At 51.9% G+C, this 25,389-nt stretch overlaps 4 protein-coding genes and 1 non-coding gene across 9 annotated transcripts in view; 3 read left to right on the forward strand and 2 right to left on the reverse strand.

Annotated features, from left to right (window-relative positions):
- The first annotated feature begins 3,733 nt into the window (after positions 1 to 3,733).
- HPDL (4-hydroxyphenylpyruvate dioxygenase like) lies at positions 3,734 to 5,315 on the forward strand. The gene has a single exon (XM_075555534.1). It carries the CDS (start codon positions 3,969 to 3,971, stop codon positions 5,082 to 5,084), a length of 1,116 nt encoding a protein of 371 aa, XP_075411649.1. The 5' UTR covers positions 3,734 to 3,968; the 3' UTR covers positions 5,085 to 5,315.
- On the reverse strand, positions 5,300 to 14,003 carry MUTYH (mutY DNA glycosylase). Of its 3 annotated transcripts, none has more exons than XM_075555532.1 (16): positions 10,078 to 14,002; positions 9,850 to 9,967; positions 9,255 to 9,337; positions 9,129 to 9,168; positions 8,944 to 9,017; positions 8,765 to 8,806; positions 8,612 to 8,683; positions 8,418 to 8,531; positions 8,236 to 8,333; positions 8,003 to 8,147; positions 7,860 to 7,923; positions 7,536 to 7,727; positions 7,285 to 7,427; positions 7,041 to 7,193; positions 6,823 to 6,864; positions 5,300 to 6,249 (listed from the first exon to the last, which is right to left on the reverse strand). In XM_075555532.1, exons 2-16 carry the CDS (start codon positions 9,959 to 9,961, stop codon positions 6,118 to 6,120), a joined length of 1,506 nt encoding a protein of 501 aa, XP_075411647.1. In that variant the 5' UTR covers positions 9,962 to 9,967; positions 10,078 to 14,002; the 3' UTR covers positions 5,300 to 6,117. The 3 variants fall into 3 exon arrangements, with proteins under 3 accessions (XP_075411647.1, XP_075411646.1, XP_075411648.1); XM_075555531.1 differs by having other exon boundaries at positions 9,255 to 9,400; positions 10,078 to 14,001; XM_075555533.1 differs by having other exon boundaries at positions 6,110 to 6,249; positions 7,285 to 7,365; positions 9,255 to 9,400; positions 10,078 to 14,003.
- Positions 14,004 to 14,279: 276 nt separating this feature from the next.
- On the forward strand, positions 14,280 to 17,635 carry TOE1 (target of EGR1, exonuclease). Its single transcript, XM_075555538.1, has 8 exons — positions 14,280 to 14,436; positions 15,212 to 15,351; positions 15,431 to 15,471; positions 15,544 to 15,640; positions 15,766 to 15,924; positions 16,071 to 16,330; positions 16,498 to 16,657; positions 16,742 to 17,635. Exons 1-8 carry the CDS (start codon positions 14,385 to 14,387, stop codon positions 17,357 to 17,359), a joined length of 1,527 nt encoding a protein of 508 aa, XP_075411653.1. The 5' UTR covers positions 14,280 to 14,384; the 3' UTR covers positions 17,360 to 17,635.
- Positions 17,560 to 25,389, reverse strand: part of TESK2 (testis associated actin remodelling kinase 2) — a 158,471-nt gene continuing 150,641 nt past the window's right edge. For 2 of the 3 annotated variants that reach the window (XM_075555537.1, XM_075555535.1), the window contains 6 exons: positions 21,393 to 21,475; positions 21,080 to 21,164; positions 20,769 to 20,852; positions 20,498 to 20,584; positions 19,535 to 19,652; positions 17,560 to 19,223 (listed from right to left, as the gene is read on the reverse strand). In XM_075555537.1, coding sequence (XP_075411652.1) covers positions 18,499 to 19,223; positions 19,535 to 19,652; positions 20,498 to 20,584; positions 20,769 to 20,852; positions 21,080 to 21,164; positions 21,393 to 21,475 — 1,182 coding nt within the window. In that variant the 3' untranslated portion in view covers positions 17,560 to 18,498. The remainder of the gene's footprint in view (positions 19,224 to 19,534; positions 19,653 to 20,497; positions 20,585 to 20,768; positions 20,853 to 21,079; positions 21,165 to 21,392; positions 21,476 to 25,389) is intronic. The other variant, XM_075555536.1, reaches the window with a different exon arrangement.
- On the forward strand, positions 19,947 to 20,078 carry LOC142437734 (small nucleolar RNA SNORA42/SNORA80 family). The gene has a single exon (XR_012782259.1). It is a non-coding gene; the product is annotated as a small nucleolar RNA SNORA42/SNORA80 family (small nucleolar RNA).

Below are 25,389 nucleotides of genomic sequence, written 5' to 3' on the forward strand. Positions count from 1 at the left end.
AGTGGTTATTTGTTGGGCTGCCATGCTCATGGTCAGCAGTTCAAAACCACCAGCAGCTTCTTGGAAGAAAGACTGGGCTTTCTACTCTGTAAATAATTACAGTCTTGGAAACCCACAGGGGGTTGCAATGAGTTGGCACTGACTTGCTAGAATTTGGTTTGAGGACTCCCTAGAGAGAGCGAAGCCCATTTCTGGCCCATTACTGACTGGTCATTGACTAGATTGTTTGGCCTTAGGGCCCAGACCAGGGCAGGGCAGTCCCTACTCCAATCCAACCAAGCCACTCCAGGAAGTATCACTGTCCTTGTACAACCAGGAAGAATCACAATGACAACGATTTATTGACTCTGGGCCAAGTCTCTTTACATATTATCTCTTAATTACAATTCTATTCTGTTGATACTATTCCTTTGATACTATTCCTATTCACAATTTTACCAAAAAGAACTTAAAAGAAGTTAAACAAGTTGTCCCTAGTCATAACTCACTGCCAAGAGTCCATTCTGAGTCATAGTGACCCTATGGGACAGAGTCGAATAGACCTTCTGAGTTTCCAAGACTGTAAATCTTTACAGGAATAGAAAGCTTCACCTTTCTCCTGGCTGTGCAGTCAGCAGCCTACCAAGTAAACCACTACAGTATAGAGCTCCTTGCTGCAAGCCCTGCAGGTAGTAAATATTGAAGGCAGATTACAAGTTTGTGGCTTTTGGAACAGTGGAGTGACTGCCACTGCCGCTGTCTAGTTGCAAGCCTGAACACTCAGGCAGACATTATTTCCCCCTAAACTCTTTTTTCTCTAAGCCCCATCTTCCACCATATTCTGCTTATCCCTCCTATCAAAGGAAACCCAACCATGAGTCACAGATCCAGGCTACCTGACAAAGGAAATTTCTTTGGCAAATTTCTTTAAGATAGTGGCCACTCCCAAACATCTCATAACCCCATGCTCTATTGTGCTTCTGAAGGTTCGGTTTGCATTCCCTCATTAAACCTTAGTTTATACTGTTTGCTCTTCTTGGCCTAACCATCCTAAACCCTTCTAAGGTAGCTCAGTCAAAATTCTAGCAGACTCTTGATTTCTTCAATCAAGTAATCTCATAGAATTCTGAGGGGCTATCACGAGCTCAAGTAGAAAGTGTTTTGAAAATGATGATGGCAATAAATACACAAATGGATGGAGTGTGATAAGAGTTGTACGGAGCCCCCAATAAAATGATTTTTTTTAAAAAGAATTCTGAGGCCCATAACTAGAAATGGCCTGGAAAGCTCCTACGGTCCAATACACACCTCACCAGGGAACTGCAAGGAGGCCTGGGTTCTAGTTCCAATCAGCAGTGGGTGGAGTAATGGGTGGGGAGGGGAGCAAAGATACCTATGTAGTGGTTCCTCTTGGTTCATGAGCCGTGGGACTGAAAGAAGAGATAGGTGATTTGCTGGCATAACAGACTTCACCAAGACAATGTTCTCTGTCCTAGTTGGTTGAGGAGTGACTGAGGTCTTCAAGCTCATGAGCGGCCTTCGAAGGTGCAACCATAGGTCTCTCCTCATCCAAAGGAAAGAAAAGCGAAGAAACACTTGAAAAGGCGTGGAAATTAGCAATCCAATGGACTCTTGGGCTAGGCAAACATTAGGCTCCACAAACCAAGATCGGAAGAGCTAGAGGGGCCCCAGCTACCACTGCCCACTGCGCTAAAATGCTCCTTTTAGAAGGTTCTGGACTGAATGGGATAAAACTGGAACAAAACTTAAAATCATGAAAGACACAGACTTGTTGGTTGGATAAATGTGATGAGGATGTGATGAGGAATATGTTAAGGAAGTTGGAATTGTTCTGGGTTTGCAGTAAGAACAGAGGAAAGCAGGATGATCCCTAGCTTGTGTAAGGGCCGCTTAACCAAACGGTTCTGCTTCCTGCAGCTTTTTAGAAAAACCACATACTGTTGCCAGCTAAGAGATAATGCCACGTCCGTGTGACCCAATCAACTCCGCGCCTATAAAAGCTTGTGCCCAGGCTCAGCTCGGGGTCCACACCAGGCACTCCGCAGAGTCTGTTAGACCTCTCTGGGGTTAGATAGATACACCTTGGTCCTTGGCTTCGTGGAAGAAAGAATTCACACCGAAGCCTGGTTTGTGATCCAAGTGAGTTTTATGAGAGTTTGAAGAGGTTTCAGGTTTACACAGGCACCCACAGGGCTCCTCGGAACGTGCAAGCTGCCTGGAAACTGCTCGCAGAGTCAGCAAAGTCCCCATCAACTCTGGGCTCCTGCCTTTTCAAGGATTCCAGGCAGGGAGGTGTGGTGGACGACCGCTGGTCGACCCATTGGCTGAATTGAATCCACCTGGCCTAGCTGGGCCAATCCAGGTGCAGCACCCACCCACTATCTTAAAGAAATTTGCCAAAGAAATTTCCTTTGTCAGGTAGCCTGGATCTGTGACTCATGTTTGAGTTTCCTTTGATAGGAGGGATAAGCAGAATATGGTGGAAGATGGGACTTAGAGAAAAAAAAGTTTAGGGGGGAAATAATGTCTGCCTGAGTGTTCAGGCTTGCAACTAGACAGTGGCAGTGGCAGTCACTCCACTGTTCCCAAAGCCAGACTTGTAATCCGCCTTCTGAGCATGTGCAGTGTGCCACTCCTTAGTTTCCGTAGCTCGGGACAATGGGCATGGTAATGGACGCCACAGCCCATCGCTAGACTACCTAACACGTCTGGTGTGGCCCCTCAGCACTGAGTTTGGGTTTGGATGCAAGACACCTCTTCCACGTTGCTCCGTCTCTGCTCATGTTTATTCAACGACGTGCTTACAACAGTAAATATTCGAGGGACCCCCGAGACTGACCTTTAGTCCTCCTTCAGTATGGAACTGAACTCATGGCTTATTTAGAAAGCAAGCAGCGAACAGGTCTATCGTCCTTCACTGGATTCACGAGAAGCAGATTCTTTTAAGGGTGTCGGGAGAGGCAACATTTGCCCCAGAACAAACTTCAGAAGGCAGGCAGGAAGAGGAAAAGCGGGTAAGTAGAAGTCAGGGACCTCGGCAAGTGGGACGAGTGTTGTCACAATGAGGGGGTTCCAGGAGACGAAATGTGCAGACGTGTTCAGTGAGAAGCGCGTTTACTCTGCAAACTGTCACCCAAATGCTTGCAGCTACGCCACTGCCCAGCGGGGAGGAGGTAGGCACCCAGGAATCATAGCGCCTTCTGGACAATCTGAGGGAGGTGACGCGCTGGGCCGCTAACCACAGCCAATTCAAACCCACTTCCAAGACGCTTCCAGGAGACAAGAGGCTGTCTGCTCTCTTTAAGATTTACAGCCTCGGAGTGGGTGGTAGTGATTTGATTTATTTTGAAGGAGAGGTAAACATTTTGCAACACAGCATTAAACTTCAGCAAAAGCAACATAAAGCAAGAAATTCTGTGCTGTGGACGGAGAGGTCTGGCATCCGTCCCAGCCAGGCGCGGAGTCCCTGTGCTCCAGAATTGGAGGAGTGACAGCCCCGAGCCAGGCACTGAGTGAGGAAGCTATTGTGACCTTCAGAGGCGGAGGAGGAAGGGTCAGTGCCCCGAGGGTGTGAGCCGGCCCGAGGCCCTGGGAAGGGGCAGCAGAGCCTCTCGCGGTCCCTCGGCGGCGCCAAGGTCTGGGCAAGGTCTGGGCGGGCGGGCGGAGAGGGCGAGGCAGAGTCGCCCGCTCCGCCCCTGACCCTCTGGCTCCGCCCAGCAGGGCTCCACGTGGTTCTCGGACCCGGCGGTCCACTCGCAGCGCCTGGTCTGGGAAGAGCGGCAGCGGGAACCGCGAGCTCCCATAAAGGCTCAGTCCGTAACTTCTCTCCCTAAAGAACGAGAGAGGGAAGGAAAAAGTCGCGAATTGCAGGCAGAACTGCGCTCCCACGCAGCTTCCGAGAGCCCGGGTGGGGTCGCGACCACAGCTGGAGGTGCTCAGAACACATCGGGGTCGTCATCTGGACAGCCATGACCTTGTCCGCCCGCCGCCTGTGCCACATCGCCTTCCATGTGCCCGCAGGGCAGCCCTTCGCCCGGGACCTGCAGCGCTTCTTCGGCTTCCAGCCTCTGGCGGCGCGGGAGAGGGACGGCTGGCGGCAGCTCGCCCTGCGAAGTGGAGATGCGATCTTCCTGGTGAATGAAGGCGCAGGACCCGGGCAGCCGCTGTACGGACTGGACTCCCGTCACCCCGTGCCCAGCGCCTCGAACCTGTGCTTCGACGTGGACGACGCGGCCAGCGCAGCCCGGGCACTAGCTGCGCGGGGCTGCCTCATGCTGGTGCCCCCTGTGAGCGTGCGGGATGCGCACGGCGCCGCCACCTACACGGTGGTGAACTCCCCGGTCGCCAACCTCAGCCTGACGCTGCTGGATCGCTACGGCTACCGCGGGCCCTTCCTGCCGGGCTTTGGACCAGTGCCTTCCGAGCCCGGGCCCAACTGGGTCAGCCACGTGGACCACCTGACCCTCGCCTGCAACCCTGGCAGCTCCCCCATTCTGATGCACTGGTTTCAAGACTACCTGGGCTTTCGCCATCTGCCGTTGAGCCCAGGTGAGGATCCAATGGTGGGCCTAGAAGTGTCTGCGGGGCTTGGACGCGGGGGGTTGAGGCTCACAGCCCTACAGACCCCAGTGGGCAGCGATGTCCCCACCCTGGTATTGGCTGAGTCCTTGTCTGGAGCAAGCATGGGGAAGGACCAGGTGGAGCAGTTCCTGGACCAGAATCAGGGGCCTGGCCTGCAGCACGTGGGGCTGCACACGCTTGACATCATGGCATCCACAGAAGGCATGGCAGCAGCAGGAGGCCAGCTCCTGACGCCCCCCGAAGCCTATTACCAGCAGCCTGGCAAGGAGGGCCAGATCCGAGCTGCAGGTCACGAGCCCAGCCGACTAGCCAAACAGGGGATCCTGCTGGATGGTGATCAAGGCAAGTTCCTGCTGCAGGTCTTCACCAAGTCCCTCTTTCCTGAGGACACTTTCTTCCTGGAGCTGATTCAAAGGCAGGGGGCCACAGGCTTTGGCCAGGGCAACATCAGGGCCTTGTGGCAGTCGGTGGAGGAGCAAGCTGCCAGGTGCAGCACAGCCTGAGCAGGGTGACTGGAGCCCAGGTGCACATAAGCTAGTGGGCAGCCTGTGTGACCAGGTGTGACCCTGCTTCAGCAGCCTGTCAGAAGTGGAGTCTCACCAGTGTCCACGCGGGTGGGACTTTTTAGTTTTACTCGGAAAGTTCTTAAACACTAATCTGAATGATGAATGTAAAATGTTAGGACTAATAAAAAATCACACGATTAGGGACTAGATCATGATCCATCCTTAAAAAACAAACAGAAAACACTTTATTGTCGTTTGTGAAGGTTTTCCATGCATCAGTTTGTGCCGTGGCACTAAACGCGTCCTTCCCACTGCCTGGGTCTCCCATTTCCCTTCCTGCCTTGAGCTGTTTGGGGCAAATGCCCTTCTGGTCTCTTCCTTGTCAGCTGTTCTAAGGGGCGCATGCCTGCTGATTACTGTTCATGTTACAGGCCCATCTGTTCCACTGAAAGCTGATCTATGGGTGCATTCAGCTCCAGGTTTGAAGATTAGGGGCCAGAGGCTCAGGGGCTCCACTAGTTTCAATCAGATCTGTCCGTTTTGAAGCTTCCGTTGCCCTCTCTGATCCCTTTCTCTCCTCACCCCACATTTTGGAGACTCTCAGCCCATTGCTTGTCTGTATACACCATGTAATGTATCCCTGAATAGCCGATTTAGTATTTGAGGTAGGGATTTAAGACACCAAGTCCTCCCGTCGCTGCCCCCTTCCCTGTCCTGTCTCCACTTCCAGGATGCTGCTGGTGGGGAGAGGCCGGGGGAGGGCTGAGCAATCACCTGCTCTGGGGCAATGCCTACACACCAATCAAGGGTGACTTGAGACCTGGTCTGAGGTGCTGGGTGTCCATTGCTGGCAGGTCCTGGCAGGTGCTCCATGCAGCTGCCTGGGAGCTCAGCCATTAGAAGCTGGGATCAAGCAGGATTTCATTACTTTCTAGGCTCCTTGGAGGCAGAGAGGGGGTGGGGTAGTTCTCCAAAATGAAAATAAAACGCTTTATTAACTACAGGCCTCTCAGCGGTGGTACCAGAGCCGTCACTGGGCTGTTCCACTGAGCTTGCGTGTGTCCTTGTGGACAAGGGGTTGAAAAAAACCATCTAGGACTTGCTGGCCCCGGCTGGGCTTTTTCCGGCTGGACGAGACAGACATCTGGGACCTTTTGGAACTCTGTAAAGAAGCCAAAGTGGGAAGGCACTGACGAGGGGCAGCAGAGGATTCTCAGGGCCCATTCCCTCCCTTCACTGTGTGCATTCAGGTTCTGCCCAGAATGTTGTGCGAGCTTTTACGTGACTTCCCATATCTGGCCCTCAGGTCAGCTCTCGAAAAGGTAGCCAGAAGGATCAACCTAAAATGCAAATCTGCTTCCTCCCTCCTCCACCTAAAAAGCTTCGGTGGTCTCAGCCCTAACTGATTGATCTGAGAAGGACCTGGGCACCCTCAGCCAAAGGGGAAGAAAGATCCCCAGGTGTTGCACCTCACCCAGAAAGACCCCCTTCACTGCTAACTCCCCTCCCAATCTAGAGAAAACCACTCATTCCTTGTACCCTGAGGATAAATCTTCCTGATCTCTGCCTCCCAGAGAGGAGTGACACTCCCAAACAGTATGGCCGGTGCCCATGCCCATGACACTGTATTGCCCACCATGTGTCCCCTCAACTGTCAGAACTGTCTGGTGAAGCCTGGAGCAGACTGAATGAAAGCTCCTCAAGCAGAGGCTGCTGGGGAGGTCAGGAGGCTCACCTTGCGGGTTCCTGGCTGCTGACCCTCATACACCCGGAACACCTAGCCGAGGAAAGGGGAGACGAGAGGGCTGGCACCATCCCCCAGGAGCCAGAACCCTGTGTTCTGCCCTCAGCCTCCTGCCCCAGGACGCTTGTTGATAGTAGAAGTCTGTTTCTCAGCTGACACACTAACAGGTTCACCCGGGATGTTTGGGAAACAGACAATGAAGACCGTGCCTTTTTCATGGCAGTGGAGACAGCTGCAGAGTGGAACTCCTCCCGGGTCAGCCAGCGAGCGCCAGGGGGTGCGGTGGCCACTGGGGTCTGCCCCTCCAGGGTCAGGCTGTAAACCTGATAGGTCAGCTTGATGTGAGAGAAGGTGTGCCTGACCTGGGCGGGAGGAGTGATGGGAGAGGGCTGAAATCAGCCTGCGGACATCGCCACAAAACCCATCCGTCCTGGGCCTCCAATGCTCACTCACCTCCCCAAGGTGCTGGAGGTGGGTGGCCGGGAGAGGACCAGCCCATTTCTGCAGCTCCTGCAGCAGAGCCTGGCGGTGACACTGCCCAGAGGGCTCGGTACTCACAGACACTGAGGGGAATTCCCACAGTCCTGCCAGCAAGCCTGAGACGAAGGCAGCCAGGGGTGGGGTGGGGTGGACTGAGTTGCCGGCTCCCCCAACCCCCCTTTGGTGCTCACCTCCCCACACCTGCATGCCCGGCCACCAGGTACCTGAACTGGGCCTCTGCACCAGCAGAAGTTGAGCGCCTCCCACGGCCCCGGGCTGCTCCAGGACACAGGCAGCAGAGCATTCCTCCCTGGGGGGCTTGCGGATGGCCTTTCGGGGAAAGTTGACCACTCCCAGGGTTGGATCCCAGGGCTCTGTGGGTGGCGGGCACAGCTGGCACTGTCCAGTGTTGGGAGCTGGAAAGAGAGATCCCAGCTCCCCTCAGGCCAGGAGGGCTTAGGTGGTAGACCTAGAGGCCAGGCGGTGACTCCGCTCTGGGAGAACAGGGTGCGGTTTCCACAGGTAGCCCCGTCAGGGCAGGCACTCACCGCACTCCTCCACATCGGGGCTGGGCAGCAGGCTGTGGGAGGCAGACAGCTGCTCCCCTTCTACCTGAGAGGGGCACGCAGGGGGTTATGGGGCAAGAGTCACTCCCTATGATCCCTGACTACCCCTTCCCCAGATGACACACCCTCTGGCGGGCTCTGCACAGGCTCTGCACAGGGCACTGGTTACACAGTGGGCGCTGAGGTGTGCACACGGTGGCCCCCAGGTCCATGGCAGCTTGGTTGAAGTCCCCTGGCCTGGCTGGGTCCACCAGCAGTTGGGCTAAGCTCCTGTAAGAAGGGAACTCCGTTGGTTGTCAAAGTCCCTTTGGAGACCCCCTTCCTGCTCCACCCGGTCCAGCAATAGCCAATAGCCTACCAGAGTTGCTGGGAAACAAGGGGGCTGCTGGGATCGGCACCAATTGCCCGGACACGGCACAGCACCCGCACAACGTTCCCGTCCACCACACCCACTGCCTGGCACAGAAGAGCCCAGGTGTCAGCCTGGGCTGGGAGGGGAGGTGGGCAGGGCATGCGTGGGGGTGGGGACCCCGGGGTCACCTGGCCAAAGGCGATGGAAGCGATGGCTGCGGCTGTATACTGCCCTACGCCAGGCAGGAGCTGCTGCAGCTTCTCAGCTGTTCGTGGCATGTGGCCCCCCAGCTCCTCCACCACCTACCAGGATGGGAAGGCTCCAAGTTCTGAGTTAGACACCCGGGGCCCGTGGGCCCCTGCCCTCCCTGTCACCCCCTCACCTTCCGGGCTCCCTCCTGCAGCCGCCTGCCTCGAGAGTAGTAGCCCAGGCCAGCCCAGAGCTGGTTCACCTCCTGGGGGATGGGATCAGAGGTTGGAGAGCTCAGTGGTCAGTCTTAGTTGTCCCCACCCCACTGCCCGAGGGTGGCTCTCACCTCCATGGAAGCCCCGGCCAGGTCCTGCAGCGTTGGCCACTTCTACAGTTCCCAGTCAGGCACACAGAGATGAAGGTCAAGGGTAAGGAGGTGGAGGTGGCCTTCTCAAGCCCACCCCTAGAGGACCTAGGATGTGGCCCTCTCCCCTCCCTGGCAGCCTCGCTCCCCCCTGGGTTCACCTGCATCCATCGGGAGTAGTAAGCAATCACCGTGGCCACCTGGGTCTGCTGCAGCATGACCTCTGAGACCCACACTGGGGGAGAGGGGTTCACATGAGTACACTGCTACCTCCCTGCTCCTAGCCCTCTGCCCGCCGCCGCCCCACAGGCCCCAGGGAGGTGGCCTCGCTCTGGGGAATACTCACCAGCATAGGCTCTCCTGTCCCCATCCGCCTCACTCTCGGCCTACCATGGGAGCCCAGGTGGGAGTCAGCATAGAGCAGCGTGGTTCCAGGTCCCGGCCCCACCAGCCCTGTCCTTCCCCTGCCTACCCGACTCCTCCAGGGTAGATCCCGCTTCTCTAGGTCGTACCAGCGCAGCAGGCCCTCCCGGAAGGCTGTCACCTCAGCAGTGTCTTTGAACAGGTGGTACGGAGAGACAGAGATCTGCAGCACCATCTTCTGCTGCCTGGCCAGACCTGGAGGTGTCCGAGACTCCTTGCTGCTGATGGGCAGCAGGCCCCAGGACACAGCTTCCTGGGCTCCCCTCATCCCCAGTCCCTCCCTTAAGCTTTGGAACTAGAGCCCAACTACATTTGTAAATTGTCCCAGGATGGTACTGTTGGCCCTTCTGCTTTGGGGTCATAATTAAAACCCATTAGTTTCAGCCAAGCAGCTGGTACCTGTTTGCACAACAATTTCAGGCTTGGGATAAAGTCATTTAATCTCCATGAAAACCCTGTACAAACTACGGTCCTGTTTTACAAGCAGACACTCAGTACAATGGCCCAAAGTCATACGCAGCACAGTTAGAACTGTCCCCAAGTGTATCGGTGCCTTGATGCCATTCTCCCTTGCCAGCCTATCTCTGCCTTTCCTGTCCAAAGAGACCAGCCCTCTGAGCCATGCCCCAGCCCGGGCTCCTCACCATTAGGGGCAGAAGGCTTGGCCTGGCTGTTGCTGGGGCCACACTGCTCCCCTCGATCTTGGCTAGATGCTTTCTTCCTGTGACTTCTCCCTGCTGCTCGTGGCTTCCTCATGATGGCCTAGAATACATGGGCCCAGCCAAATGCATGTCACGGGGAGACTGAATCTGAACACCCTGCCGGGGGTACAGCCATCTCCCTCCCTACACCCACCCCGTAGAATATCTCACTTCACAAGCACCCTCATGTGTCGGGCCTGCTCTTGGCTAGCTCTGACGCTGAAAGATGACCAGAACGTCTGAGCTTCTACAACCGGCTGCCGAGAGACCAGTGAGTACAGCCCTGGAGCAGGTGAAAGGGGACAATTCAAAGCCTGCCCTCCTGTTTAAGGCGTCCCTGCACATCCCTGGTGCTTGCTGTGACCGTGTATGTGGACAGGGGTCGTTTAGAGGTATCTGGGAGCATGGAGTAGTGGGTATGAGAGGTTTATCTGTTTAGAACTGTAGCAGGAAAAAAAAAAAAAAAAGAACTGTAGCAGGTTTATGCTGACTGGGCCTCCGGTGGTCACCTAGTCCATGGTGCAATGATTAAGCGCTCAGCTGCTAAGGGAAAGAAAGGTCGGCAGGTCAAACCCACCCAGAGGATCCCAGGAGAGAGACCAGGAGATGCGCATCCATAAAGATTAGTCTAGGAAACCCTATGGGACAGTCCTCGATCACATGGAGTCGGCTGGGGCAAAACCAACTCAACAGCACCTAACAACATAACAGTCCAAAGCCGCCTTTTTGTGGACAGGAGAAACCAAAGAATCAGAGAGGGAAAAGATTTCTCTAAAAGCAGGTGATAAATCAGTAGGGAGTAGAGATGAGCTATGTTTACTCCGAATCTGATCTAGTACACTACAGATGCCTGACCACTAGTGCTGAGGAAGCCCATCTGGCTGACCTGAACTGTTGGCTTCCTGTTCACCTGCCTGTGTTAGCTCCAAAAATGAAAAGTAGGTAATACTCATTGCTTCCTATGGGCCAGGTCCCAAGTTAAGTGTTTTACTGCCCTCCCTCAACTAGCTCCTGACAACTGCATGAAGGTAGGGACGGGGTATGATTACCTTCCTTTTAGAGATGAGGAGAGATGAAGTTATTTGTCCACTCAAAGGCTACAGAGGTTACATTCTTCCATAAGCAGTGCCTGCAACACCTGTTTCAAGCCTTCTCCTCAAATCTACTATCCCGACATCAAAATAACATGCCTACCCTTTTCAGAGAAAAATATACACACACAAACTTGGCTCCCTATGCACTGTCTTCCTCCCTTCCTGTATCCCAAGGAGGAAAAATGCCTCCTCTTAAACTATCCTGGCTTAAGATCCGGCTCTTTCTAAACCTTCTGGCCTTCAAGACCCCGTTTTCCTTTGCCACCGTTCATTCGCCCAGTCATTCTCTAAAGAGTAATCTTTTTAAGATCACGTCAAAAAAAAAACCCCAAGATATGAAAATAATAATAATCTATCAAGGGGCCATGAGGATGGAAGGGGAAGGGAGGGAACAAAAAGGAGCTGATACCAAGGGGTCAAGTAGAAAGTATTTTGAAAATGATGGCAACATATGTACAAATGTGCTTCACACAATTTTTTTTAATTAGGGGTTGTGCTTCATACAATTGAAGTAAAAGTGCTGTAAGAGGCCCCAATAAAATGATTTATTTTTTAAAAGCCATTGCCATTGAATTGATTCTGACTCAAAGTGACCCTACAGGGCAGAGTAGGGCAGCTCTGCTCCATAAGGATTCCGAGGCTGTAGATCCTTATGGAAGCAAAGCTGCCTCATCTTTTTCCCACAGAATGGCTGGTGGGTTAGACCTATTAACCTCGGGGTTAGTAGCCCAGCTCACAATGTTTAGGGGTGATAAATACTAGCTATGTTGACCCCCTCCTCAGAAGCATGTAATACAGAGGACAGCATTGAAGATACAGCCCGGGGAGAGTGGCGGGTCTGTCCAGACCACACGGGTGTGAACTAGGAGGGAGAGAGGGATAAGAACACTGGACAGACACATGGAATTTAGGACAGATAAAACCCTCAGGCACAGTAGTGGGAATAGCAATATCATCAGGGTAGGAGATGGCAGGGGTGAGGAGAACCCATCACAATGCTGGATATATAGCCCCCCCCCCAGGGGAACGAGTAAGAGAAATGCAGGTGAAGAGTGACAATGGACAGTGTAAGGCACGAAATAACAACAGTAGGATTGATCAAGGATTCATGAGGGTGGAAGGTTGGGGGAAGGGGGAAAAGAGCTGATACCAAGGGCTCAAGTAGAAAGAAAATGTTTCAGAAATGTTGAGGGCAACATATGTACAAATGTGCTTAATAAATGATGGGTTGTCATGTCATAAGATTTATAAGAGCCCCCCCCCAACAAAATGATTAATATTATAAAAAAGGATAAGTAGAGCAAGTGAAAGACAGGGTAATGGGGTGCAATTGTGAAAATCATGGTCAGGATGAACTTAATGAAGTGATATTTGACCCAAGTCTTAGGAGTTCAGAGGCTTGGTTTGCAGTATCTGGGCACAGTAGGCAGCGGCTGATTGCAAAGGCCATACGGAGGGTGCCTGGTGTGTTTGCGGAACAATAAGGTCAGTGTAGTTAGAGTGGTACTAGGAGGGATGACTGATAGGCAGGAGGTAGGAGATGAGTCAGAGGTAAAGGGGTGGGAGTGGCCAGACCACAAAGAACCTTATGGGCCACTGAGAAATGAGGACTTTGTTCATTACACCCATTGCCCTTATTTCAGACTCCAGCTTAACGTGGCCTTGCAGGCTCAACAATCTGGGCTTGGCCTCACTCACTCACTATACGTGTGCCAAATTGACCTGGATTTCGTTATTCCCATCTTGGGAATAGCTATTTTCCCAGAGTCCTTCACCTAACACATTTCTTCTGCTATGCATTGCCTAATATCTACTCATTCATCAAACCTGGGCTTTCAAGTCCAAACCAGACCCCTGTCTTATCTTCAACATGTCTGCAATAGCTCTTAAACCAGTCGTTATTATTCCCCTGGGGGTGTAGCGGTTCCCCATTTGGCTGCTAACCATAGGTCAGCAGTTTGAAACTACCAGCCACTCCAAAGGAGATGAGGTTTCTACTCCCAGAAAGAGTTAGCTTTGGAAACCCACAGGGGCAGCTCTACCCTGTCTGGTAGGGTCACCATGAGTTACCATCAACACAAAGGCCGTGAGTTTGGTTTCATTTAACCAGTATCCTGACGGTGATCCCTCCAATGCCATTTGGCCTTGTCTAACTGGTCTCCTTCATCCAGATGTGCCTTTGTCTTTCTCCTAGTTGACTTAATATTCTTCATGCTCAAACTGTATTTGAGACAAGGCCTCTTTTATACCCTGAAACAGTACATAGCAACCATTTGCACCCCCGGGGACTCCGAAAGTCCACGAAGAAATGGCTATCTCGTTTACTTATAGTTGTATCCACAAGACTGAACCAAGTCAGATAAACACTTGTTAAATATATTAATGAGATGGTGGAGGGTCAACGTATTTTTTCCCTAGGATGGGACCGATCTGAGTAATTCAGAGTGAGGATGACAAGGCCTCACTACAGGGAAAGGGGTGGATGGTAAACTAGGAAGAAAGGGCTGGCAGTCCTCTGTGAGCCCGGGCGATGGGAACCAGAGCCCTTGGGAGGGCACCAAGCTCTCAGATACGTCTCCCCTCTCAGGCTGGAGTTCAGTCCAATCGCCCTCAAGGTCCCCTGTACTTCCTATTGTTCTGCAACGAGCTCCAGCACCGGAATGGTAGTGAGGAATCGGAATAGATTTCGTGGCACCAAACAAGTTGCTTTAAAATCTGTCCTTCCCTCACCATCTTTACAGCCAGAATCATAATCCAAGTCCCCACAATAACTTGCCTAACTTAGAGCAAAAGCTTCCCCGCTCACTTGTCTCCTATTCCCTCTCCAGCTTGCCCATCGGTCCCCTTCCCGCCTTTCACTTCCCAGACCGCACAGCGCTCTCCATCCCAGGAACTTCCCAAGCTCGGAGCGACCTTCTTTCCCCATGCGCTTTGGTGTTTAACTGCCAGGCGTGCGGCTTAGCCTCGGTAACGGCTCTTCCTGGGGGAAGCCTTCCTCTATTGCCCTCCCCCGGCCACCCCCACCCGCAGGCCACTTCCCGAGGACGCCAAGCAGGAGCACAGGCTCCCCGCTCCGGCGCGTGTACAGAGCAGCCCTTACCTCCCGCGCGGCCTCCGGACGCAATCCGGGGGGCGGGGCCACGGCCAATCCGGGCCGCCAGCCGCGCGGCACCAGCCAATCCGCTCCCAGCGCGCGCTGGGCCCGCCCCCGCTCAATGCCAGGCCCGGAACGTCGGAACCGCTGTCCAACCCGTGGGCAACTCTGAGGGTGAGACCCCACCCCCACCCCCACCCCCACCCCCGACTCGAGAGAGTCGCGCCAGGAAGCCAAGCGGAAGTCCCACGCTTCCACACACAACAGGCGAGAGGGGCGCGTGGTGTGTCATGGCCGCGGACGACGACGATGGCGTAACCTCAGCGATAGCAGCGTCTGACGGTGAGTGACTTCCGAGACAGGTCGCCTTAAAAGCCTACGAGCCCCGGGGAAGGGGAAGGTCTGGGATGCAGAGCTCCGGAAAGCTTGCCCGGGCTTCAGAGGACAGAAGAGTTTCCTATCCGAGCCCGGCACGAAGAGACCACAAGTCCCAGTGTGCTTCGCGACCGGGGCTGCAAACAGCCTGGCGTGCTGGGAGTATCGTCCGGGGAAGTTAGGGCATGTCGGGAGATGAGGTCTGAGCTAATAGTTGTGGAGCAGGCTGGGAGTTGTGGTCCGAGGAAACAGGACATATTGAGAACTGTGCTGTAGCAATACTTCCCAAACTCTGGAGCTCACTGGGGGCTGTGGCTTCTGACTGCTGAAGCATCACAGGAACAATAGCATGGCGCCTTTTGAGGAACTGAGAGCACTAAACTGCTCCATCCCAGCCAAGTATTACCTGAAAGGCTTGAAAGGAACCTCGAAAAACCATAGTCTAGCGCCCCCACCCACCCTGCTTTTTACAGGTCGCGATATTTCCGGCAACAGGATTATCCCAAAGTCTCAGATAGACCTCTGGAAGACTTGGGCTTCCTGTCTTCAAATTCGGACGTTGTCTAGTTCGAGGCTTGTGCATAGAGCGTGAGGGACACAAGTGCTTGAAGGGAAAGCAAACTACCATATCTTGCCCCAGTAGAAACTGCCCCCCTAGGCTGCAGCCCTGGCCTAGTTTGGGATCTCTGCTCCCTTGGATCTTAGCTTGAACATTAACATCCATCCCATTCCCTACCTCCAGGTGGTGTCAGCAAATGCACCAAATCTGAGGAGCTGGTGATACAGGTTCCTGTGGTGGACGTGCAAAGTGACAACTTCAAAGAGATATGGCCATCGCTCCTGCTGGCCATCAAGACAGCTAGCTTCGTGGCTGTAGATACGGTGAGGGCCAGGAAACAGGGAGGGCAGGTCATTGTGGAGAGGCTGGGCCTGACACAACTCTCCTTTTACCCACTCACAGGAATTGAGTGGGCTTGGGGACAGAAAGAGTTTGCTGAACCAGTAAGTATGTCATGTTCTTAGTCCCAGCCCTGGCAGGAAGGGCAGACCTTAATCTTTAAACCCAATCCCAAGGTGCATCGAGGAACGTTACAAAGCTGTGTGTCAAGCTGCCAAGACCCGTTCTATCCTCTCCCTGGGCCTCGCCTGCTTCAAGGAGCAGCCAGTTAAGGTATGGGCTGATTTACCCCCAACCCAGGCCTATGGCTGCGGAAGGAAGGCTTCTTAAGATTCTAGGGAGCATCAGCTGGGAGATTTTCTCCCGTCTTGATAAAGCAGCGCTGCTGCTTCTTCCAGGGTGAACACTTGCACCTGGCCCAGGTGTTCAATCTGACCCTACTGTGCATGGAGGAATACATCATAGAACCAAAGTCTGTGCAATTCCTGGTACAGCATGGCTTCAACTTCAACCGGCAGTATGCCCAGGGCATCCCCTACCATAAGGGCAATGACAAGGTAGGCCTCCAGACTAACTCCAAGAGTGGAAATGATTGGGTTAGGTGGGGAGGAGGACACTTTTCCAGGTGGAGGAAGCTGGGTCAAATGTACTGAAGAGCTCCCTCGGGGAATCTGTTCTCCATGACTTCTTTCCTTCCACCTAGGGTGATGAAAGCCAGAGCCAGTCCGTGCGGACACTGTTCCTGGAGTTAATCCGGGCCCAGCGGCCCTTAGTGCTGCACAATGGCCTCATAGACTTGGTGTTTCTGTACCAGAACTTCTACGCACAGTTGCCTGAGAACCTAGGGACCTTCACTGCTGACCTGTGTGAGATGTTCCCAGCTGGCATTTATGACACCAAATATGCTGTTGAGTTTCACGCCCGCTTTGTGGCCTCCTACTTAGAATACGCCTTCCGGAAATGGTGAGGGGATGGTGGAGGGAAAGGAGTGGGGTTTGGTAGGACTTTTGTTCCATTCATTCAGGATAAGTGTTTTAGGTGCTGAGTCAGTAGGGAACAAAGCAGAAACAAAGCCGTAATCTCATGGAACCTGTATGCTGGAGGGCCAGTACCTTCTTGTGTTATTGCAGTGAGCGAGAAAACGAGAAGCAGCGGGCAACAGGCAGCCCACACCTCACTCTGGAGTTCTGCAGCTATCCTTCTAGCATGAGGGCCCATATTGACTTCCGCTGCTGCGCCTCTCCTGCAGGCCCCCGTCCCCACCCCACCAGTATCTGTGACAGCTTCTCGGTGAGAGCGTCCACCTGTTTTCAGGGGGGCACAGGGGATTTGATGCCTGGAACCCATCTTCCTAAGGCTCTTTTCTGCCCTTAGGCCTATGGCTGGTGCCCCCTGGGACCACGATGCCCTCGGTCCCATAATATTGACCTCATCATTGACAGTGATGAGGCTGTGGCGGAAGATAAGCGGCGACGGCGGCGACGGAAGCGAGAAAAACGGCGGAGGGCTTTGTTAGGCTTGCCTGGCTCGCAGACCTCTGGGAAAGCTGAGGATGGCCCTCCCCTGAAGCAGGTCTGTGGGGATGGCCTCAAGGCTAAGGACACTGAGCAGGAGGTGGCCGTGAATGAGGTTACAGCACAGACTGGCTGTGAGCAAGATCACAACAATGACCTGGAGTTGGCACTCAAGGCCACAAGGCCCGGAAGCACTGCTGTGGCCGCTCCCGAAGGACCAGGCAGTCAAGCCAGTCCTCACCCAGGGTCTGGACTGCACCGGGCTGGCTTCGATGCCTTTATGACAGGCTATGTGATGGCTTATGTGAGAGTGAGCCAAGGACCCCAACCCTGCAGCTCTGGACCTTGGCTACCTGAATGCCACAACAAGGTCTACCTGAGCGGCAAAACTGTACCCCTCACAGTGGCCAAGAGCCAGTTCTCCCGCTCCTCCAATGCCCACAGCCAGAAGATGAAGCTGGCTTGGGGCAGCAGCTGACGAAACTTCTGCCTAGCATTTGGCCCTAGGAAGAGGAGCTGAGGGTAGAATAGAGGGCTTTGGGGCCTGTCGTACTCCCAGCTACAGAGTTAGGGGGAACTTGCGACCTTGGCAGAGACACTGCATTGCCCTTGGATGTCTCCTTTACCCTAGAAGCTGAAGGTAGAGGGTACAAGTAAGGAGGCTGACCAGTACCTGTAACACCATCTTTATTTATTTTTAAATCTGAAAGTGTCTTGAGAAAATTAAAAAAAAAGAAATCAACAGAAACAAGTTATGAAAATATTTGACCAGCTTCATCTTTGGTTATTTCTTATTGCGCCTCTGTTAGGACAGACTATTCCCATAGCTCCGGAAGGGAAGAAAATCAGTCCATGTATAAACCATTTAACCATTCAGTATATCACATGTTGACAAATACATAAAGCAGGCCCTAGGGCCTACAGAACCAGCCCACTCCCAACCACAAGGTTGAAAGTCCTAAGGGCAAAACATTAAGACTCCTTCATAAATAGGAAAATAGATTAATCAATTGGAAAAGGTTTTTGAATAGGTTAGCTGAGAGCCATGACCACTACATGTTGCTTTGCCCTCCCCTTGCATAGATATGTAGTGATGTGGTCTGACTGTGCAGTTAAGTGCAAACAGCAATTATTCAAGTGTCTTAGACATACTGGCAAGAAGCACCCCAGTCTTCAGATCTGAGAAACAGCCGTGACTTTTATGGCTTCCTGGTCAGCTCCAGGTTCCATCCAGTAGCTTATATGCCCCAGGAAAGGGCAAAAGACAGATCTGGAGTGGGAGAAAAAGCCTGGGGTAATAGCTGCCTGCCAGCTTAACCTAGAACTAGGAGTTCTCTGGTCCTGTCTGGGAAATGTATTGGGGGAATCATTTGGGAGCTAGAGCTCCTGGCTGGATTTCAGAAGCTTGGTATCAGCTGTTGGCCCTAGCTAGTAAGGCCTCTCACTGCTACCTTTTCTCTCATACGTAGCCATTAGGCGTTGAGAGCCCCAATGTTAAGCTTGGCCGGGCTAGCTTGCCTGCACTATGAGCTCCACGGAAGGATCAAGGCTGTGCACCAAGGGGGCCTATGGCTCAGCTGAAGGTTCAACCCCAAGGTGAGCAGGGGATTAACCCCCTCACCCATCCTGCTCTCCCTGGGCCTGCCAGCCTCTGCCTGAGGTGGAGAAGGGAGTTGGGGCCAAACTTCTTGGTGCTTCTTCCTCAACTTCCATCTCCTCTAAGGCAACTGCAGGTCCTGGACTTGTCACTTGGGTCCTTGGCCCGAAACCATTTTCTTCTTGAAGACTGGAGCAGTCCATGGCCTCATGAGCTAAAGCAACGGGTGGGACAGATGCCCGGAATGGTGGGATCTCTCTTACTCGGTACTTGAGACTACTGAGTCGTGGTGGGGGTCCATCAGAGAGTGACTCCTCTCGGCCCACGAATGGACAGGCCTCTTGGTGCAAGAACTCAGGTGAACCAGGCAAAGAACGCCATTGGCGAGCAGGTGGGGCCAGGGGCTCCTGCCAATCAGACAGAGACACAGTTCCAGGCCCTGGTGCATCTAGGTCAAATACCAGGGAGATGACAGACTTGCTAGGCAGGTCAAAGAACTTGATCTTGCCACCTTTGAGGTCCTGGCGTGCACTGAAAGGGTTGAACTTGGGGGTATGCGCAGCAGCACCTCGTTGTGGCCGATAATAGGGATCTAAGACGCTCACTGTACGTGGAGGTTTACGGGAAAAGATGTCTGACTGGCTTCGAGACAGCCAGATAGTACGTCTTGGGCGTGGAGACTTGGGGGGAATCTTGTCATCCAGGGAGCTCAGTCGCTTCATCCCAATTCCTTTCTCAATGAGTCCTGAAGAATAGACAAGTCAGGGTTACTTTCCCCAGTCACCACCCATAGAAAGGGCCCTTTGTACCACAAAGTGGTTACACTCATGACAGCAGCGTACGTACTGCTGTTCCCGAGTCACCAGTGAGGAAGCAGACTCAGAAAGGGGAGGCACTGTGACAGGCCACAAATCTTAGAAAGTTCCATGTGTTTTTTGACATCATCTCCAGTCCCTCTCTCTTGTCCCTGGACTTGGGACCCTGCAACAGTCACACCCCTAGAGGGTAAGTCCCCACATTCTGACCCCACTCCACCCCCAAGGATCAGACACTTACCTTTGGCTGGGGGCTGCACCTTCCTGTCCTGCTCTAGCTCCTCCTCCTGCAGGTGGCTCAGAATTTCCTCCAGGGTCCTTCCAATCTCCACAAATGATGGTCGCAGTTTGGGATCCATCTGCAGGCATCCACAGGAACCATTAGCTCTGTCCTCCCAACTCCCGCCCCACAGATGGCATTCGAGTTTGTTTTCAGCATCTTAAAAGGGGATTCACATGTGCAGGTAAGAGATCTTTTCTGAAGACCCTAGGCCATGAGGATGCCGGGGCTAAGGTCAGGAAAGGTATGATTTGTCTATTGTCCTTCCCTCTTCTTAGCCCCCTTTCAGTGTGCCTTATTCCATTTGGTGCAGGACCCTTCAAAAGGATGTGCTCCCACTGGCTCATTCTGTTCTTGAAGTCCTACTCACTATGCATGGGTTTGGATTATGGCCGGCCCATCCCCATGAGCCTAGCACAGTGTCCCATGCCAGAGCAAACAGTAGCCCCAAACCATTGTCTGGCCTTGCCCATGGGCTGTGAGTACTGAAGTGGGTTACACTGTTGGGGGTGGGGGTTCCTACTCACATGGCTCTGGAAGCTACCTAATCAAAGCCTACCTTCCCATTGATATAAAAAGTAGGCCCAGCACCAAAGTTGTATAAAATTAATGGTACAAAGCTTTCCCCACAAGTCCTCAGGACCAAGCTCGATCCATAGACAATAAAACCTGACCAGAGCCCCCTCAACACCTAGGGCAAGGTGAGTCTAGCCTGCAGGCTAAGCTCTGGATAATACAGACCTCTCCTTTCCTCGGTACCAGGGTCTAGAGGTAAAGTCCAGACCTAGAGCTCAAGGGTGGACAGAACACTGTCACGGGGGAAGAATGCCATGAGGTTCCCATCCAGTGAGAAAGGCCCCCTATGAGGCTAATTAGGCCAACCAAGTGAAAAGGTTCAGCCAGCCCCATGGGAAGAAGACTCACATTACAGCAGTTGAAGGTGAGCTGCAGGAATTCCGGGGGACAGTCTCCCACCATGTGCTGGAAAGCGTCATAGTCCAGCCCAAAGTTCTGTGGATGGGGTGCAGGGGCATGAGAGGGTATTGGGAGGTATAAGTGGGTGTAGATCCCTAATTGCCCTCTCCCTATCCCAAGAAAAAGCTGGGAGCTGCTGCTGAGATGCAGCTTAAGTTCCACCAAACTTCCAGTGTCAAACCCAATCATATCCCAGTGGCTCCTCATGCCTGCAGCTCACCTCTGTGCGGGGAAGATAGTCCGGATCAGCCTGGATGCGGGCGATGATCTCACAAAGGATGATGCCATAAGAAAACACGTCCGCCTGGTGGGTAGTCAGGACTTTGATATCTTTTTCAATGAGGGTGAGTGGGGTATCTGCCTCCCAGGTCTACGAGACCAGGTCTGGCCCCACTGCCCATATTTCATTCATTTTACTCAATGGGCAGCTTCCAGGTACCAGCCCCACTCCCACAAGAAAAGATGTGGCTCCTCACTCTGAACACACAGCTAATCCCGGATGCTTTCTGGCTCTGAAGCAGCCAGACTCACCTTCTCATTGTAGGGCTCATCTCGAAGAACCTCAGGAGCCATCCAGAAAGGGGAGCCTACCACAGCTAGCTTCACACTGCCCATGCTGTGAGGGGAGAGTAAGTGGAAAATGAGCTTGCTACTAGCTGGCCCAACGGGATCGCTGACCTTTAGGCAATCCTCCTCCCAGGGATGAGGCACAGGCTAGAAGTGACCAAACTGAGGGAGCGGAGTTTGAACTGTAACCAAGTCCCACCTATTCAAATGGAAGGTGAAGTTTTCCCTTAGCCTCAGCTCCCCTCCTCGATGCCCAGCACCCATTAGGGCTACCCACCTGACATCAGGGATCTTCTCCGCCAGGCCAAAGTCAGCCACCACTGCAGAGTAACCGTTCTCATCCCTCTTTATCAGGCAATTCTAAAGTTTCCAAAGAGGAGGAGGAAAATGTAGCTAAGAAGTAGGAACTAGCCAGCCATAGAATTGTCACCACCTCCTCATGCCTCACTCCCCACTTCCGCTCTTTGATGAACCACAATCTTAGACTGCCTGAATGATCAGACCTGGGGGCTCTGAGCTAATCATGTGACATGAGTTACTCCTGCTGAATGTTGCGTGGCTGCCTTGGGATTTTCTACATGCTCAAAATACAAATATCTGTCTTTGCTATTTGTGTGGTAGGCTTGATTCTAAATGCTAACAATACCTCAATGAACAAAAGAAAAAGCTGTCCTTTTTGAGCTTACCATACAGTGGAGGAAGGCAGACTATCAGGCCTCTGGCCTGCCTTCCTCCTTCAGACTGCAGAGATCCAAAGTCCAGGCCTACCCAGGTAATGTAAGACCTGTATCCACGCCTACACATTCACACCTACCCACAGGATTACAACTGGTCTCTGTGGTCTGGCTTTCTCCAATATGCCTTTGTACCCATCCCTGGAACTCCCATGCCCACATCCACTTTCAAAGTTTGACTTGACAAGCATAAATAGGTTCTTCAAATCTTTGCCTCTGTTTATACTGTTCCTTTCCATTTGGAATATTCTAATTCTTTCACCTAAAAAAATTGTGTTTCCAAGGTGATTTGTCCAGCTTTCACCCTCATTTCTTTCTCTTATCTCAACCCCTTTAACTCTGACTCTGAGACACCTCCTTTTACAGTCTGACAGAGAAGCTCTGAGCGCCTCCAAGCAGCTTCTGTTTTGGGGCCTGCCTTTCTCACAATTTGTGGGAGAGACTCAGGACATGTCCACTAAGCAAATGCTGCTGCCTCTAGAGAAAGGATGAACCCAAACAACCTTTAAATAAACACAAAGCAGCAACCAGCTTTCTCCAAATAACTGCAATCAAAATAGCTCTACTGGGCTGGCTCAGAGGCAGTCTGTCCCACCCCTTCCTCCAAAGACAGTGGGGGGGGGGATCCTTGGAGCCAGTGAGGCCCTATCTGACCTAACTCTGCCCTCCCTCCTCACCAGCCTTGGCATCTGTCCCCAAATCACTGCCAAGTTACCGCCTACTTATACCCCATCAGGTACAAATCAATCCATTACTCTGGCCTTGAATTTGGTATCTGCTCACACTACTCTCATCCTCTGAGGTTACATCACATCCGTTCCTACTCTAGATCCTATGCCATCTCTGGCCTCCAAGCAGGACAGTCCTGTGTTTATCCTGGATGACTCTGACTGCTTAGGACAAGATGGAGCCTAGGCCAGCCTACCTAAAACAGCCAAAGGCTGAGCTATAGAGCGCTGATCTATGAAGCAGTGGCAGCTCAGACGTCACCCATTGCACTCCTTTTCCCAATAGCTTGTCTCCAAAGTCCTATTTGCTTTATAGCTTTCAGAAGCACCCTGTGAAAGACAGCTTCGGAACAGCAGGTAAGGAACAGAACACAGCCACAATGCACTGCCCTTGATAAAGCTCTTCCATTTCTGCTCCATCGTCACCTTTTTAAAATTGTTTTATTGGGGCTCGTACAACTCTTATTATAATCCATACATCAATTGAATCAGGCATGTTTGTACATGTATGTTACCCTCATTCTTTTCTAGACATTTACTTTCTTTTTTATTTAAACATTGTATTAGGGACTCATACAACTCTTATCACAATCCACACATACATCAGTGTGTAAAGCACATCTGTACATCCATTGCCCCATCTTCACCTTCATGGTGGCCTATCCTTCAATTCCTGCAAACTACTGTCTGTAAGGTCAGCTGAGAAATGGCTCAGGCAAGATGAGTCTCTCTGGTCTGGAGACTCCACTGCCCTCTCCTGGTTCCTGAAAACATTTTCCTCTGAAGTTATGAGAAAAATGAATAGGAAAGCTGACCAGGAATTGCTCTTATTTTCCAACAAGCTTCCTGAGCCTGCTCTTAGAAAGGTCTCAGGCTGGAGAAGTTTTTCGGGCAGCATTCGTTGCCTTTGCTGCCTTACCTCCCACTTTTCCTCACTGGCTTCTGCTCAAAGTAGGGGAAGACACCAAAGACTTCCATGGCACTAAACCCAGCAGACTCAATTCGTCCTCCTTTCTGATCTGCCTGCTGAGTCCTTCCTCCGTGTTTTACATGATTCAAGAGCCATGTTAGTACTGGGTATGCAGAGCTGCTGAATCAGGTGTGGTCATGGAGCTAGCTGGCTACTAGAGCAGCAGTTCTCAACCCGCTTTGGGGGTCGAATTACCTTTCACAGGGGTCACTCGATTCTTAACAGTAGCAAAGCTACAGTTATGAAGTAGCAACGAAAACAATTTTATGGTTGGGGGTCACCACAACATAAGGAACTATATTAAAGTGTCGCAGCATCAGGAAGGTTGAGAACCACTGCTCTAGAGGCTGTTCCTTTCTGATGATTCTCTGCTGCCTTCTAGTGCAGGCTCTTTTCCCCGTGCCAGCAGATATTGCTCTCTAGTTCTATTTTGGGTATACAGCTATTCTTACACTGCACTGTGGAGGCTTCCCCACATTTCTAATGATCACTTCTGTGCAAATGACCCCAAATATACCCTTAGCCCTGATATTCCCCCCAAGCCTCATATTTATATATACAGACTTCTGGTCATCAGAAATGGATTACTCATTGAATGTGATACATGCAAACCTGAGCTAATCCTACCACCACCATCCCATGTACACACACACACACACACAACCTGTAAGTGTGGCTGTATCTTTGGCAAAGTATCCTATGCATTCTTATCTAATCTTTCTCATGATGTGACATTTGTCAGATTATAATTAATGACACTGTTTCTAGGCCCTTGGCCTGACCACACAGACTGTCTAGGAAGGCAGGGATCTGAAGAGGAGAGTGGCCTCCTAGAATATTTCTAGCCCCTTGGGTAAGTAAAAGATTGTCCACATCTACTTGGGGGGAATTAAAACATTTTTTTTTCCACAAGCAACCCATTGTTCTTCACAACACATTGATGAAGATCTGAGATTTTTACATTTAAGATGAGAAAAGTAAGAATTACAACAAGAAATAGTAAATACACAGGTCTTGTGATTTTACAGAGTTTTCCCCAATGGCTTCCCCAGAGGGACCTGGGGCTATTTCTACAGAAGGCGGAAGGCCATAGCAGGAGCTGTGTATTCTTTTTCTTTTTAAATCATTTTATTGAGGGCTCATACAACTTTCACCACAATCCATACATACATCCATTGTGCCAAGCATATTTGTACATTTGTTGCCATCATCATTCTCAAAACATTTGCTTTCTACTTGAGCCCTTGGTATCAGCTCCTCATTTTTCTCCTCCCTCCCTGCTCACCCCTCCCCCATGAACCCTTGGTAATTTATAAATTATTATTTTGTCATATCTTGCCCACTCCCTTCACCCACTGTTCTGTTGTCCATCCCAAGCTGTGTATTCTTAAGGAGGTAGCTGGAGTGAGGGCCCATCAAGTGGGCAGTGCACACGCAAGCATGCATGCATACACCCCCCCAAAACAACTGCCTTCAAGTTGAGCCCAACTCACATGTCCCAGTGCTGCCGATTAGAACTGGGTTCCACAGGGCTTCCAGGAAACAAACTCAACTCGCTGCCAACAAGCTGATCTCAATTCACATTGATACCTGTCTCCCTCCTAGTCTATGATTTCCCCTTCCCACCCAGAGTAACCATCAAAGTCCATTTGGCAAAACTCCTTTAACTTTTTAATAACAATGGTCTTGTATAACATTTGTTCTTTTGTATTTGACTAATTTCTATTAGCATAATGTACTCTAGGTTCATCCATATCATGAGGTACTTCACAGTTTCATCATCATTCTTTAATGTTGCCCAGTATTTCACTGTGTGTATGTTTCAAACTTCTTTATTCATCC

Source organism: Tenrec ecaudatus, chromosome 1 (assembly GCF_050624435.1).
Source record: "Tenrec ecaudatus isolate mTenEca1 chromosome 1, mTenEca1.hap1, whole genome shotgun sequence".
NCBI lineage: Eukaryota > Metazoa > Chordata > Mammalia > Afrosoricida > Tenrecidae > Tenrec > Tenrec ecaudatus.